Source organism: Eucalyptus grandis, chromosome 3 (assembly GCF_016545825.1).
Source record: "Eucalyptus grandis isolate ANBG69807.140 chromosome 3, ASM1654582v1, whole genome shotgun sequence".
NCBI classification, from domain to species: Eukaryota; Viridiplantae; Streptophyta; class Magnoliopsida; order Myrtales; family Myrtaceae; genus Eucalyptus; species Eucalyptus grandis.
The window spans coordinates 30,411,235-30,424,610 of record NC_052614.1 but is presented as its reverse complement, the minus strand read 5'-3'; the positions used below and the strand labels follow the sequence as shown (position 1 = coordinate 30,424,610).

At 37.6% G+C, this 13,376-nt stretch overlaps 1 protein-coding gene across 1 annotated transcript; it reads left to right on the top strand.

Moving 5' to 3' along the window:
• Nucleotides 1–6,806: 6,806 nt before the first annotated feature.
• Nucleotides 6,807–11,965, top strand: LOC104439433 (glutamate receptor 2.7-like). Its single transcript, XM_039309544.1, is given in 8 exon segments — nucleotides 6,807–7,151; nucleotides 9,289–9,429; nucleotides 9,432–10,346; nucleotides 10,349–10,626; nucleotides 10,732–11,044; nucleotides 11,139–11,423; nucleotides 11,426–11,541; nucleotides 11,666–11,965. Coding segments are annotated over 8 exon segments (2,661 nt in total). The 5' UTR covers nucleotides 6,807–6,838.
• The last annotated feature ends 1,411 nt before the right edge of the window (nucleotides 11,966–13,376 follow it).

The following is a 13,376-nucleotide window of genomic DNA, read 5'->3' as shown; positions in this document are numbered from 1 at the left end:
CTTGGAATAAGCCGAACCACTATAAATCCTGTGTTCAATTTTCTCTTCCTCACTCTCTTTACCTTGATCGTATTTCATTTTGTTAATCAAGAGAGAATTTCCTTTCTATTGTTTGCCAAGAATCACTTCCGTATCTCGATAAGTGTTTGTGCACCTATTCACCCCCCTTTAGGTGTTTATACTAGCTATCTCAGATGTTTCGATATATACTAAAAATAGTTCCTAGTGAATTCATAATATTTTAACTTGGAAATTTCATGAATCTCTATCGGACATGCATTGCAAATATGACATTGCGACTCATATGCTTCAAAACGTGTCACTTAAGTCTTTAATTTCTAATAAAAAATAAAAGTTTCAAGCTAGAGACTTGTAGAGACCTAAGTGTAGACTTATGCAGCTGATTAGGATCATAACTACCATTGCGTAGAATTTCCTTTGCCTTTCAATCTCACAATTACTTTAGAACTGAAAACGTTTCATCTTGTTAAATATAAAATTATGCAATAAAACTTATTATATATATTTTTATAGAATCTTATTAATGTCTTTTAAGTTTCATATTACACTTCTACTCCTGTTGACCTCTTAATGACTCACAATTAATATGTTAAATAGAAAATAGCTTAAAATCCAATTATCAAATGCTTGATTTTACAAAATTTAGGGCTACGAAATCATCTAATTTGTTTATAACCATGTTCATTTTCATTTTAGGAAAATTTCACAAAGCTTGAAAGTCAAGTTGAGAGCATAATTCATTGAAAGAGTCATGTGTTCCTTTATCCTTGACCAATAAATAAATAAAAATAAATGAATAAATAAATAAAGCTTCATAGATGATCATGCTATAGTATATAATTTCAAAGAAGTAGCTATTTCAATCCAAGACATCTTTCTTTGATTTGATTTATTTTCTTTTTGTCCCAGATATAAATCTCCTGACTGTAATGTGCATCATTTGGCCAAAAATATATCAAGGTATGTTCAATTTAATTAATCACATGAGAAATCGTATAAAAACTCGAGTGTAATCGGCAAAACTATTTTCCTTGCAAACAAAAAAGGAAATTTCTTCCCATAGATTGTGCTTCTTAGGCTGCGTTTGTTAAAATTTATTTTTGTTCCCCTGGAACAAAAATTTCTGTTTTTGTTCCTGGGAACAAAAAAAGGAACAAACGCGTTTGTTTGCATTTTTGTTCCAAAATTATTTTTTCGTTCCTTTTAAAACACATCTCGATCGAAACAAGAAACAAAAAAAAAAAAAAAGTTGTTTCTTGTTTCGGAACACATTTTAAGAACACTTTTTTCTCTCTTTTTCTTCTTCTTCTTTTTTCTTTCTTTTTCTTTGACCGGTGGCCGGCCTCGGCCATGGCCGCCGACTAGCGTTGAGGGCCGGCGACCTCGTTGGAGTGTCGTTGGCCCCGACGAGGCCGAGCATTGCCGATCCCTAGCGAGGCTCGGCCTCGCCTTGGTTGGGCGAACTCGAGCTCGCTTAGATCCGATGAGACCGAGCTCGCTCAACGGCCTGCAGTGGCTCGGCGACATCGAGCCTCGCCGGCCATTGGGCGAGCTCGACATCACCCGTGCCACCGCCAGTTGGCGTCGCCTGCATGGCCCGGCGACGACGAGCCTCACCGCCGCCGGGCGAGCTCGGCCTCACTAGGGGCCGACGAGCCTCGCCGTGGGCCGGGAGAGGCCGCCGGCCCTCGTCGACCGGTTGCCGGCCATGGCCTAGGCCAGCGACCGGCCAAAAGAAGAAAAAAAAAAAAAAAAAAAGAAAGAAAAGAAAGAAAATAAGAAAATAAAATAAAAATATTAAAAATTAAAAGAAAAAAATTATACAAATTTATCAAACGTGTTTCTATTCATTTTTTATTTTCGGAATAAGTTTACCAAACGCGTTTTTGTTAAAAAATTGTTCCCCGGAACAAAAACACTTTTTCTATTTCTGTTTCTTGGAACAATTTTTAAACAGAAATGTTACCAAACGCACCCTTAGTCACCATGATTCTTAAAATATATTATTTTGTGTCAACAATAGTCTATACAATATTTTTTCTTCTTATGTGATAATTGTAATCTTGAGGGTAGAATGATACTAAAAGTGCCACAAATTATGTATAACGCTCATTTTAAAGATTATCGCCGGCTCACTTAAGTGTCAAAAAATCAAGAAAAGCTATTACTTAGGACCTGTTTGGCAACGTGCCAAACGGTGCGATTCTCGCTTTTGTTCCCCCAATCGCCTTTGGGACGAGAATCACGTTTGGTAAAATTTTTGTTCCTAGGAACAATTTTTGACAAGATTTGAGAATAAAAATTTTGATTCTCCGTCCGAGAATTAGAAAAAGAATCAAAATGCTGAAACCCTCGCTCTTCCCTTTCATCATCTCGGTGGCCACCCGCCGCCGCCGGTCGCGGCCCGACGAGGTCGCTAGTCCGGCGAGATCGTCGAAGGCTCACCAGGCCGGGCGAGGTCCGACGAGCTCGCCGGAGGCAAGCCCGGCCACCGGCGAGGTTGAGCCACGTCGGTGGCCGAGACCGGCCTCGCCCGGCCCGGCCCAAGGCGGCGGCTCCCGGCCATCGGTCGGACCAGGCGAGCCTTGCCGGTGCCGGGCGAGCCTTGCCCGGCTTGTGAATGAAGCTCGCCTAGCCACCGGCGAGGCTCACCCAGCTCGGCGAGGCTCGGCCGACGAAGGCCGACCTCCGCCGAGGGCGGCAACGCTCCAGTGAACGTCGCCGGCCCTCGTCTGGTCGATCACCCAGCCTCCGCGACCGCGATGAAGAAGAAGAAGAATGGGAAAAGGGGAAAAAAAAGGAAAAAAAAAAAGAAAAAAAGTAAAAAGGAAAAAATTTATTTAAAAATTAAAAGAAATTAATTTGGAACAAAATCAATTAATACGGGTTATATACTTACCGGGTTTACCACAAAAACCACATAAGATTAAGAAATTAATAAAATATGGTCACGTCGGACTTCGACGATTTAGATTGGAGTTGGCACTTAAATGATCAATTTTTTTTCAAAAAGGAGCACTTAAGTGACCTGAAAAAAAAAAAAACTTTTGATACTTTTGAAGTGAGTGATGTACACAACTTATGACACTTTTAGTGTCATTCTCCCAAAACTTGAGTCCATCAAGTGACATTAATATCATGACCGCGTCTCAATTTTTATGATCTATTTAGTTTTCATTATGCATGTGCTTTTTACTTTTGAATTCTCCAAATATTCATTCCAAGCCCCGTCTTCATGTTCGGTTCGCACATGAGAAGCTTATTTATGGGTTTACTAACATTCTTACATTTATGTAGTTATCCTCCACTTAATATCTTTAAGGGCTTAATAAGTCCTTAAAAAGTAACCCATGATAACAAGAAAATATATATATATATATATATATATATATATATATATATATATTATTTCGTACATCATCATTTCAAGAAAAGCAAAATAGATACTAACAAATATCAAGCATAAGATTCTCCTTATAGGATTAATATGCATGACATATATAGTGGCATGTACACATTATCAAATTCATGATATGATATAAATCCAATCAATTTTCTAATTATGAAAACAAATATAAAACGATGAGGATATAATTTTCTAATATGATAATTTTTATTGATTTAAATAAATGAATTTTTGATAAATGAACATCTCATATGTTTGTCTAGATAAGTTTAACTCTTAGCCTTCATTTGTTTTATGAAAACAAATAATTTGGAAAACATCTCATAAAAATAATCAATTGTTTCATTTGAAATAATTAGTAAATGAAAATACATTAATCACTAACGACAATTTGTGTTTTAGCATTTTCGTTTGTTTATATATCTTTTAAGTAATATAAGTGATTATTTTTAGGAAGATATTTTCGAAATCATTCATTTTTTTGCAAAATGAATGCACCCTTAAACAAAGTGTTTATGAATTAGTTAAAACTTTCTTGTGGTGTAGAACCCCAAGTCAAACGGCCTAGAACATTCCCGCGAATCATGGGCACTATGTTTTTCTATTCTTAATTTCTTTTTACTATTATTTTATTTATACTAGTCAAGCACAAGGACAACGAAATGAGAAGGAAACCTGTGAAAACCAGAAAGTTTGGACTAGTTTCTAAATATTCGTCCAGTCTATAACAGCCATCATATGACTTTTACCATTGTATCAACTAAATAGTTGTTGTTCGGACTCAATATTCTTGTTGAGCCCCATAAAATATACAGATTTTCCCGTGAAATTTTTTATAGTCGTCTACCGCATGACTCGTACAATTGGCCCATTCGACGAAATTTCCTGTTTAATAATTAAGATAGAATCCGATGGACGAAATTGGACGGTACATTAATGATCATTTAATGGCTCCGCATATGAACAGAGCTAGTTGACTAGAGCTAATTAATTTCTAAGTCATTATTTAACCATATAATTATAATACTTACCAAAGACTAATAATGATATAAACAAAACATTCCCTCGCAAGTAATGACCTGGTGCTTTCACTTGCATCAAATGAGTTAATTGATAGAGAGAATCTGCACTCTCATCACCATCCATCACATTTGGATACGCTTAAGCTCTCCTTCTAAACATATTAAGAATCTTATTCTACTGACTTGTATCTAAAGCCAAGAGGCCAATTATTTAGCTTCTCCTAAATTAAGTTTTCGCTCTTTTCGATTTTTTTATTAAATAATTTGTGAATTAATTGCTGGGTCAATGTTATTGTTATATATATATATATCGTAACTACAAAATTGTACGTGCGCATATATATGTGTATGTGTGTGTGTGTGTGTGTGTCTGTGTGTGTGTAATACACATACATACACTCAAAATATGTTGACATAATACCTTAGCTTGCAGTCTGCCCAATCAATGGTTGCATTTTGGTCATCAATGGCTCCGTATGTGTTCCTACCAATTACAACGCAATTCTCAATATTGCAATTACAATATTGGGAGAAATCCAAGTCAAAAGGTTTGACTTGAATGCACACGCAGTTTCTTGGAAACTCTCAAATATCACTCAACATGCAATTGAATTCAAGCAGGTTTGCGTCCGTGGGGGAGGTAGTAATCACGAGGGTTGAAAATTGCCCTGTGTGTAGTTTTATTGTTGAATTGGTCAAGGTAAACGAGGTGGACAAAGACAAATTTCTACGTTTAATCAAAGATGTCCTATTCCCGCAAACAGTGACCTTTCTCTGGGGTTCAGAAAAAATAAGACAAGCAAACTAGACCGTATCGTGTGGAATTCTTAGGGTTACCTATAGGTGTATACATGTCGCGTTTTTTTATCCCCTAAGATAAAGGAAAAAATGAGTTATTGCACACTTTGTACATGTTATAATGTTATATGATTTATTAATTAATTGTGTCTGAACATAAGAGTCATGTGACCAAGGGTCTAGATGAACTTAGTCTGCATGTTCTATTTGACCATGAAATATATTTTTGCTCTAAGGAGAAGCTATTGAATGGCTGTAAATCATCTCCCCCAATATCACTGAAACATTAATTATTTGGGCCATACCTTGGGACCAACATGATGAACGATCTAAATGAGCTTGGTCTATATGTTCTTACTAGCTATATGAGACAAGGGTTTACCGGTTTTATATCAAAAGTGGGTCCTAAAGATTTTCGGGAGCATCCAAAATGACGAAACTCGTAAGGAGGCCATAAATTATTTATTTAGAAGGTTCCGCTGGGCCTGTAATGCTAATTTGGTGAGCTCGTTAGATTTCAACATTGAATCTTATATCTTTGCATAATTTTAGTCGACTTGATATTTTTGTGTTAGTTTTGTCCATCATCGATGGATTAGGGTTATTGAGGATTTATTTAATATAAATTCATAATTTATTCTAGAACGTGATGACTTTGTGATTATTATTCAGAGTTCAGCTGACGAGAATTTCTTTTTTCATACACAAATTCATTTACGAGAATCAACTGGGCTTGAACTAACTTTCTATTTTAGATTCTTGTTGAATCTGGTTCCACCGTGCAAGGTTCTCAAATGACCCACTTTACCCTCCTGAGGAAAGTCAAAGTCGGAGCTCTTGACCTCTCTTCTTCCACAGAAAGGAGACGCCAATAAGGCAAGTTGCGGCTATGTAACATTTATATAAGAGGTTGATCCTTCGGTTTACGTAACAAAGAAGCTGGACCAGGGAAATGACGTTAATAAAAATTATAAATTGCTAGGAAGTTCAATTCAAACGCAGTTCTCATAATAATTGAGAACCATCGGGTAATTTCATCTTCTTCTTCGTGCACAATCATGTCCTACCTTACAAGAGCTTATGCATGTTGGATTAACTCCATCTAAAGTAGTCTCTATCTACGACATCTTCCTCCATATTGGCCTGAGAAAATACATAAACAAATCACTAAACGATGAGTCGCATATACATCATATTGGCGACTCTACATTTCTTAGTCTTTAAAATTCAATGCGTCTCTAGCACTCAAACCCAGTTCCATCATCAGTTTTTAAAAGCAAGATGGAAATAACAGGGAAAAAACGACGATATAAACAATCCTGGGGTCAAAGAATTTCTGATATTATTTATCCTAAATAATGACTTGGGAAAAACAAAAGATGAAGTGTTGGTACCGCCGGAGGTCGAGCAATCCCAGATGGGCCCCGCCCACGTCGAGCAATCCTTGAATGGAAGCCGTCAATGCATCGTCTTACTTTTCAAAGCTCTACCACAATATAAATACATCTTCAGCGTCAGAATGTCCTCAGAGTATCTTTCTCTTTCTCCTCTCTTACAAACTCACACTTGCCTTTTCGTAAGACACTTTCCAATGTTTCCAGCAAGAATTTCCTTCGATGCTGAAAAGCTCCTCTTTATGACTCTCTCCTTTTTCGCAATCCTCACGACCTTCTGTGAAGGCCCTTGGGTCGCTGTGGCGCAAAGCAGTAACAGCAACAATGCAACAACGATCCCGGTGAACGTTGGGGTGGTACTTGATCTGGAGAAGTGGGTAGGTAAGATGGGATTGAGCTGCATTAAAATGTCTCTCTCTGACTTTTATAGTTCAAACCCGTCCTACAAGACCAGGCTCGTCCTCAACGTTAGAGATTCCAAACAAGATGAGGTTGCTGCTGCTGCTGCAGGTTCTCTCTCTCTCTCTCTCTCTCTAATGCACTAACTGCTCATGCTGCTCGTCCAGAATTATATGACGGCATCACTTTTTGGATTTTTTTGTACTTCTATTGATCGTGTGGAAGTTTGTTTGATTAATCTTTCTTTTTACCGAACATTTATGGTTTAATCTCTGCTTGAACTTGGAAGTGGTTTGGTTTTGGTTTAATGCACATCCTGTCGTAGAGGATAAAGTATTTTATGTAACTATTTGTATTATGCAAGATAAAACCAATTAATGTTCATAATGACGTATTTGCCAATAACATGGACATTTCAGATTCTATTTATATGAAATTTCAAAAGAGTTCTCAGTTAAATCTTCGAGCATTATTTTCAAGTCGGTTGTAAATCAAAGATAACATCAAGTTGCTACATAAGATTCCATTCGATCTCTTTCACAATGGGAATGAGGAGGGTCTCGAAGTTAGAAATATGTCAATATAATCCCCCGAGTCTTGCAGTCATATTGGACTGACAGCTTGACCGCTTAGCTTGAGAGGATTCATAGTCTCCGACCGTAATATTTGACCGTGGAACAATTTAATTTATTTATTCATTCCTTGGAGTGTACCTTTCAGAAAGCTAAAACCGGAAATGATATTGCTATGATACAATGGAAACAAATCGAAAATCTCTAATCTGCTATAACTTTTTCATGGGGTTTTGTGTTTTGGGGTGCAGCACCTTTGAAATAGTACTACTGGAACTTCTACGAATGACAAAGTCGAAATGTCCAAAAGGATGATGTTTCGCTCCATAAGTTAAAAGGGAAAAAACTATTTTTGTCTTTCGACGTGAATTCCACAAATTTTTTTTAAGCCTTTTCGCGTGGAGAATATATAAAAGATTACTTTGCCCCGTGACAAGATAATATGCAAAGAAATGTAGATAACGAAAGATGTATCCTAGAACTTGTTTTGAAAAATGTCGTTCTTGAATTAAACCGGGCCAATCATCATCTACTTTGAAAATAAGTTCTTATTGCCAAATCATTTAGCTGTCCCTAAAATTACCGGAAGATTGTCGTTTTGTGAATAAGATCATTAAAAAACGATACGCAAACAAAAGACTGTTGTTGTTTAAGTCATCATGAAAAATCGCCAATGGACCACTGGCAGGTAAGCCACTAGCCAAAAGAAGGTGACTTGGATAGAATTGATCGAGTTGAAGACAAAATTTGAACGTGTTTATGGGGTCTTAACTCTTCTGTTTATTTTTGTACGACTTTGATGAATATGTAGCTCTCTCATGATTCTTGTCCTGCTATAAATGTAGCATAACTCTCCAAAGTTATGTCCGCATTTAAATGATAGATGATTCTTGTTACAAATGTCTGGTGAAAGACGCATGCTACATACCAACATTTTTCAGAAAAGAGCATAAAACTATTTTGCCTTTCAAATTAGAAAATAGTCATTTTAGAGCGGACAATTGATAGAGACGGTTTCAAATTCTTTTTTGGGAGAATATTGATGGGGTAGATATCTCTACATGATTGTGCTGATTATTTCTTTGAACCAAATATTATAATAACGAGTCATGTTTAGTTGAGTCAGTGATTAATTAATTCCATAGAAGTTGTATTATTAATAGAGAAATTAAAAAAAAAAAAAACATTTTAGTTTCAAGATCGACCAAATAATTTTTGAGACTTGAAAGCTGTTTAATATGAATGTTGAGAGAACCGATATATAATACATAATAAAAAAGATCTGACCTTACAAAAGCCATAGAATTGAAATGTGAGGCTTGGATTCTAGAGTGCAATTTTTTTATGCCATGAGGTAGAGAGGTCAACTCATCGATGGAGAAGAATCAACTTAATCGTTCTTAGCCAATTTATGCCCTTTTTTATTTTATTTTATTTTGTTCTAATGGCGACAACCAAATGCCTACAATAAGGTCAAAGGATTGTATCTTTAAATAATATCAACTACAATTTCCTTGACAACTTCAAACTCCTATTTCCTTTTTCTTATATATATCTACTGCTATAATACCGCATCAAGTTTTCATTGACTTTTCTGATCGATACTATGCCTTTCCCAATACGAATTTCCATAATCTGCCGTATTGTTACACCGTCTTTCTGGTTCACCCTTGCAGCACTCGATTTGATAAAGAATAAGCAAGTCCAAGCCATAATAGGCCCTGAAGCTTCCTTGCAAGCAGACTTCATCATTGACCTTGGAAACAAGTCTCATGTGCCCATCATCTCTTTCTCTGCTACTAGTCCATCCCTCAGTTCGATTCGAGTCCTTACTTCATTAGAGCCACACAAAATGACTCATCCCAAGTGAATGCCATAAGTGCGGTCATCCAAGCTTTTGGCTGGAAAGAATTGGTCCTCATATATGTGGACAATCAGTTTGGAGAAGGCATCATACCTTCTCTTGCAGATGCTTTGGAAGAAGTCGACACGCGAGTTTCCTATAGGAGTCTTTTTTCTCCTTCGGCCACGGACGATCAAATCCTACAGGAACTCTACAAGTTAATGACGATGCAAACGAGGGTGTTCATCGTTCACATGTTACCTGCTCTCGGTTCTCGACTATTGGCCAAAGCAAAAGAGGTGGGAATGATGAGCGAAGGTTATGTATGGATCTTGACTAATGGAATCACTGACCTTTTAAGTTCTGTGGATTCATCTGTTGTCGCTAGCTCGATGCAAGGAGTACTAGGCATAAAGACTTATATCCCAGATACGCCAAACCTGCACAATTTCATGGTCCGATGGAAGATGAAATTCCAACAAGACAATCCATCCATACTTAATCCTACGTTGAACATTTTCGGGTATAGTGCTTATGACGCTGCTCGGGCTCTAGCAATGGCTGTCGAGGAAATGGGTGCGGCCAATTCTACCTTCCAGATGTTGAAGGCTTCAACAAGTGCGACAGATCTCGACAATATTGGGATATCTCAAAATGGTCATAAACTTCTCCAAGAACTAGCCACTACGACATTTACGGGCCTTGCTGGAAATTTTTGGCTAGTTGATGGGCAACTAGAATCATCAGCGTTCCAGATTGTCAATATCAATGGAAATGCAGCAAGAGGGATTGGGTTTTGGACGCTAGACAATGGGCTGCAAAGAGATTTGAGTTCAGTCAACACAAGCAAATATTCCACTTTGAAAAGTAATCTCAGATCAATAATATGGCCGGAGATTCAACCTCTGTTCCTAAGGGTTGGGAGATTCCCACAAATGGAAAGAGGTTGAAAATCTTAGTTCCCGTGAAGAATGGTTTTAATCAATTCGTGAAGGTGACTCGAGATCCTAACACAAATACAGCCCAAGTCACTGGCTATTGTATTGACATCTTTCAAGCCGTCATAGAAAAATTGCCTTATGCTGTGGCATATGACCTTATTCCATTTGCCTTGCCTAATGGAAGTAGCGCTGGTAGTTACAATGACATGATCGATCGAGTATTTAACCAGGTGAGCTCATTGCAAGTGCTTGATTTTGTTGGAATACATGTTGAAAATTACTATGCTATAATGTTGTTGACGAAGAAAACATTTCCGTTCCTTTTGTTGAAACAGAATTATGATGCAGTGGTGGGTGATACAACAATCATAGCAAACAGATCATTGTATGTGGATTTCACCTTACCATACACAGAATCAGGGGGTGCAATGCTCGTGCCATACAAGGACGACACGAGCAAGAAGGCTTGGGTTTTCTTGAAGCCGCTCACTTGGGACCTTTGGCTAACCACTGTATGCTTTTTTGTGTTTATAGCAGTGGTTGTATGGACTCTCGAACATCAGATTAACGAAGACTTCAGAGGTCCAGCCACACATCAAGTTGGCACGAGCTTCTGGTTCTCCTTTTCAACCGTGGTCTTTGCACAAAGTAATCACCTTTCACTTTAATAGATCAATCGAACATTGAAGTTCACATATTATTGTAGGAGAATTTATGTAGTTAGCCTCAATTTGGATTGCAGGGGAGAAAGTGCTCAGCAACTTAGCACGATTTGTTGTGGTTGTGTGGGTTTTCGTGGTACTTATACTAACGCAAAGTTATACAGCAAGCTTGAGCTCTCTTTTGGTGGTGCAAAATCTTCAACCAACTGTAACTGATGTGGATCAACTCCTAAAAAGTGGAAAAAACGTGGGTTACCAACATGGCTCTTTCGTTTATGGAATGCTAAAGGAAATGAAATTCGATGATTCAAGACTTATATCTTATCGGTCTCCTGAAGAATGTGATGCACTTCTTTCCAATGGAAGTGCAAAGGCGGGATCGCAGCAGCATTTCATGAAGTCCCTTACCTTAAACTTATACTTTCAGAATATTGCAACAAATATACCATGATTCCAGCATTCAAAACTGCTGGATTTGGCTTTGTACAGTCCTCGATCCCTCAATTCTAGCTAAAAGAGGAAATCCTCCAAGTTTTCAATTATTAGGTTAAGTTGTTAATACTTTGTTTGAAAAAAAATCTGATGTTCAGCTCTTTTCGGTTTACAGGTTTTCCCCAAAGGGTCTCCACTGGTACCAGATATTTCGCGAGCAATCCTCAATGTGACTGAAGGGCCTCAAATGACAGAAATTGAAAATGCGTGGCTTACATCCAAAACCAACTGCCAGAATTCAAATTCCTCGGTTTCATCCGACAGCCTAGGTCTTGACAGTTTTTGGGGTCTATTTCTGATTGCTGGAGCTGCTGCGATTTCTGCTCTCCTCATTTTCATGGTTATGTTCATTAAAAGAAATTGGCAGGAAGTAACAAGTTCTTCGGGTTCATTGTGGAGAAGATTGTTGAATTAGGAAGAAGATTTTACCAAAGAGATACCAATTCCCATACTTTTAGGAAGGGTAGATTTAGCGATGGAGTTATGAATGATGACGGCAATGAGATTGCAGCTGTTGAAACGTTAGAAAACACTCATTTCCTCCAATTTTCTCGAGCGACTCCAGCCAAAACGACGTCTTGACCAATGAGCAAGGCATGCCATCTACTGAGCAAGGACTTCCTGATCGTGTAGAGGAAGGGTGCCCTTAGAGAGCGGTAGACGTCGAGCTTACCAATGTAAATTAGGAGAGGCGCACGCCTCTTGAAACTTTGACTAAACTTTAATCCTTGAGTAGTCGAACTTGGAATAGTTGACAATATCTTCTCCCTCATTCTCCTCTTATATAAGGACTACCATTGATACCGTTTATTGTTTAATCACAGAAAATATAAACCCAGGCGACATTATATGCACGCATTATCTTCTCTTATTCTATTATGTACGGGCATTGGAAGTGTTTCTCGTCACTTTGATGACGTTCCGCAAAGTTTCCAAATTAACAATAAAGAATAGAGTTCTTAAACTAATATCTAATATCTATATAAAGTACAAGAGCCTAGTAAAATAGGCTTCAATGGTTGTTTCACGTGTCAAAATCCTATGTAATCTCATCTTTAATGTAAACGGACATGATCAATTGACTCCTGTAACCACATTGGTTAAGTAACCACATTAATTATATTTAAAAATCATAAGGAATTAATTAATTTCTTAACAAGAAAAAGTTCCAAAATTATTTCTTTCATTCCTTACTCAGGAACATAATTGATCCCCACAACGTCGAAGATTTCACAATTATTAATTAATCATATAGTGACTAATAAAATTATAAACAATATAAAAATTCGGAACAATGGAATGTTAATGCCTACTTTCTGAGGAATTTTAATATGGTAACAAATTGGACCAATTATATTCAACTGAAGTTTACTGAAATGAAATGCTTCCCCTTCATCGATTAGATCATGTCTAGGCGTTATCCGTAGTAGTCACACACCCACACTAACACACCAAAATTATTCATGTACAATTGAATATTACTTCCCCCCTTTGGCCACTGATCGTCCTTGTATCCTTCCAGCCGTGTTATTCTCACGATTGGGCTGTAAAGCCTCATTTATGTTCTTGAGAGCCTTATCATACGATACGAAACCCATGAACCAGAATTCATAACCTTCCCTGTAACGACCTGGATGTACTTTCCAGAATTATCCAACCCTTTTGAAGAACGACTAACAAAGCTCAACTGATCGAGCAGCAGTGGCTCCTAGATAGCCATCAGGATGAAAGCACATTAAAAACTGATGGTCGGAGAGTGAAGCTTAGCAGAACTTGACAAACTATTCGAAGGTATGTTTCACTACATTAAGATGCTTCGTGCTTAG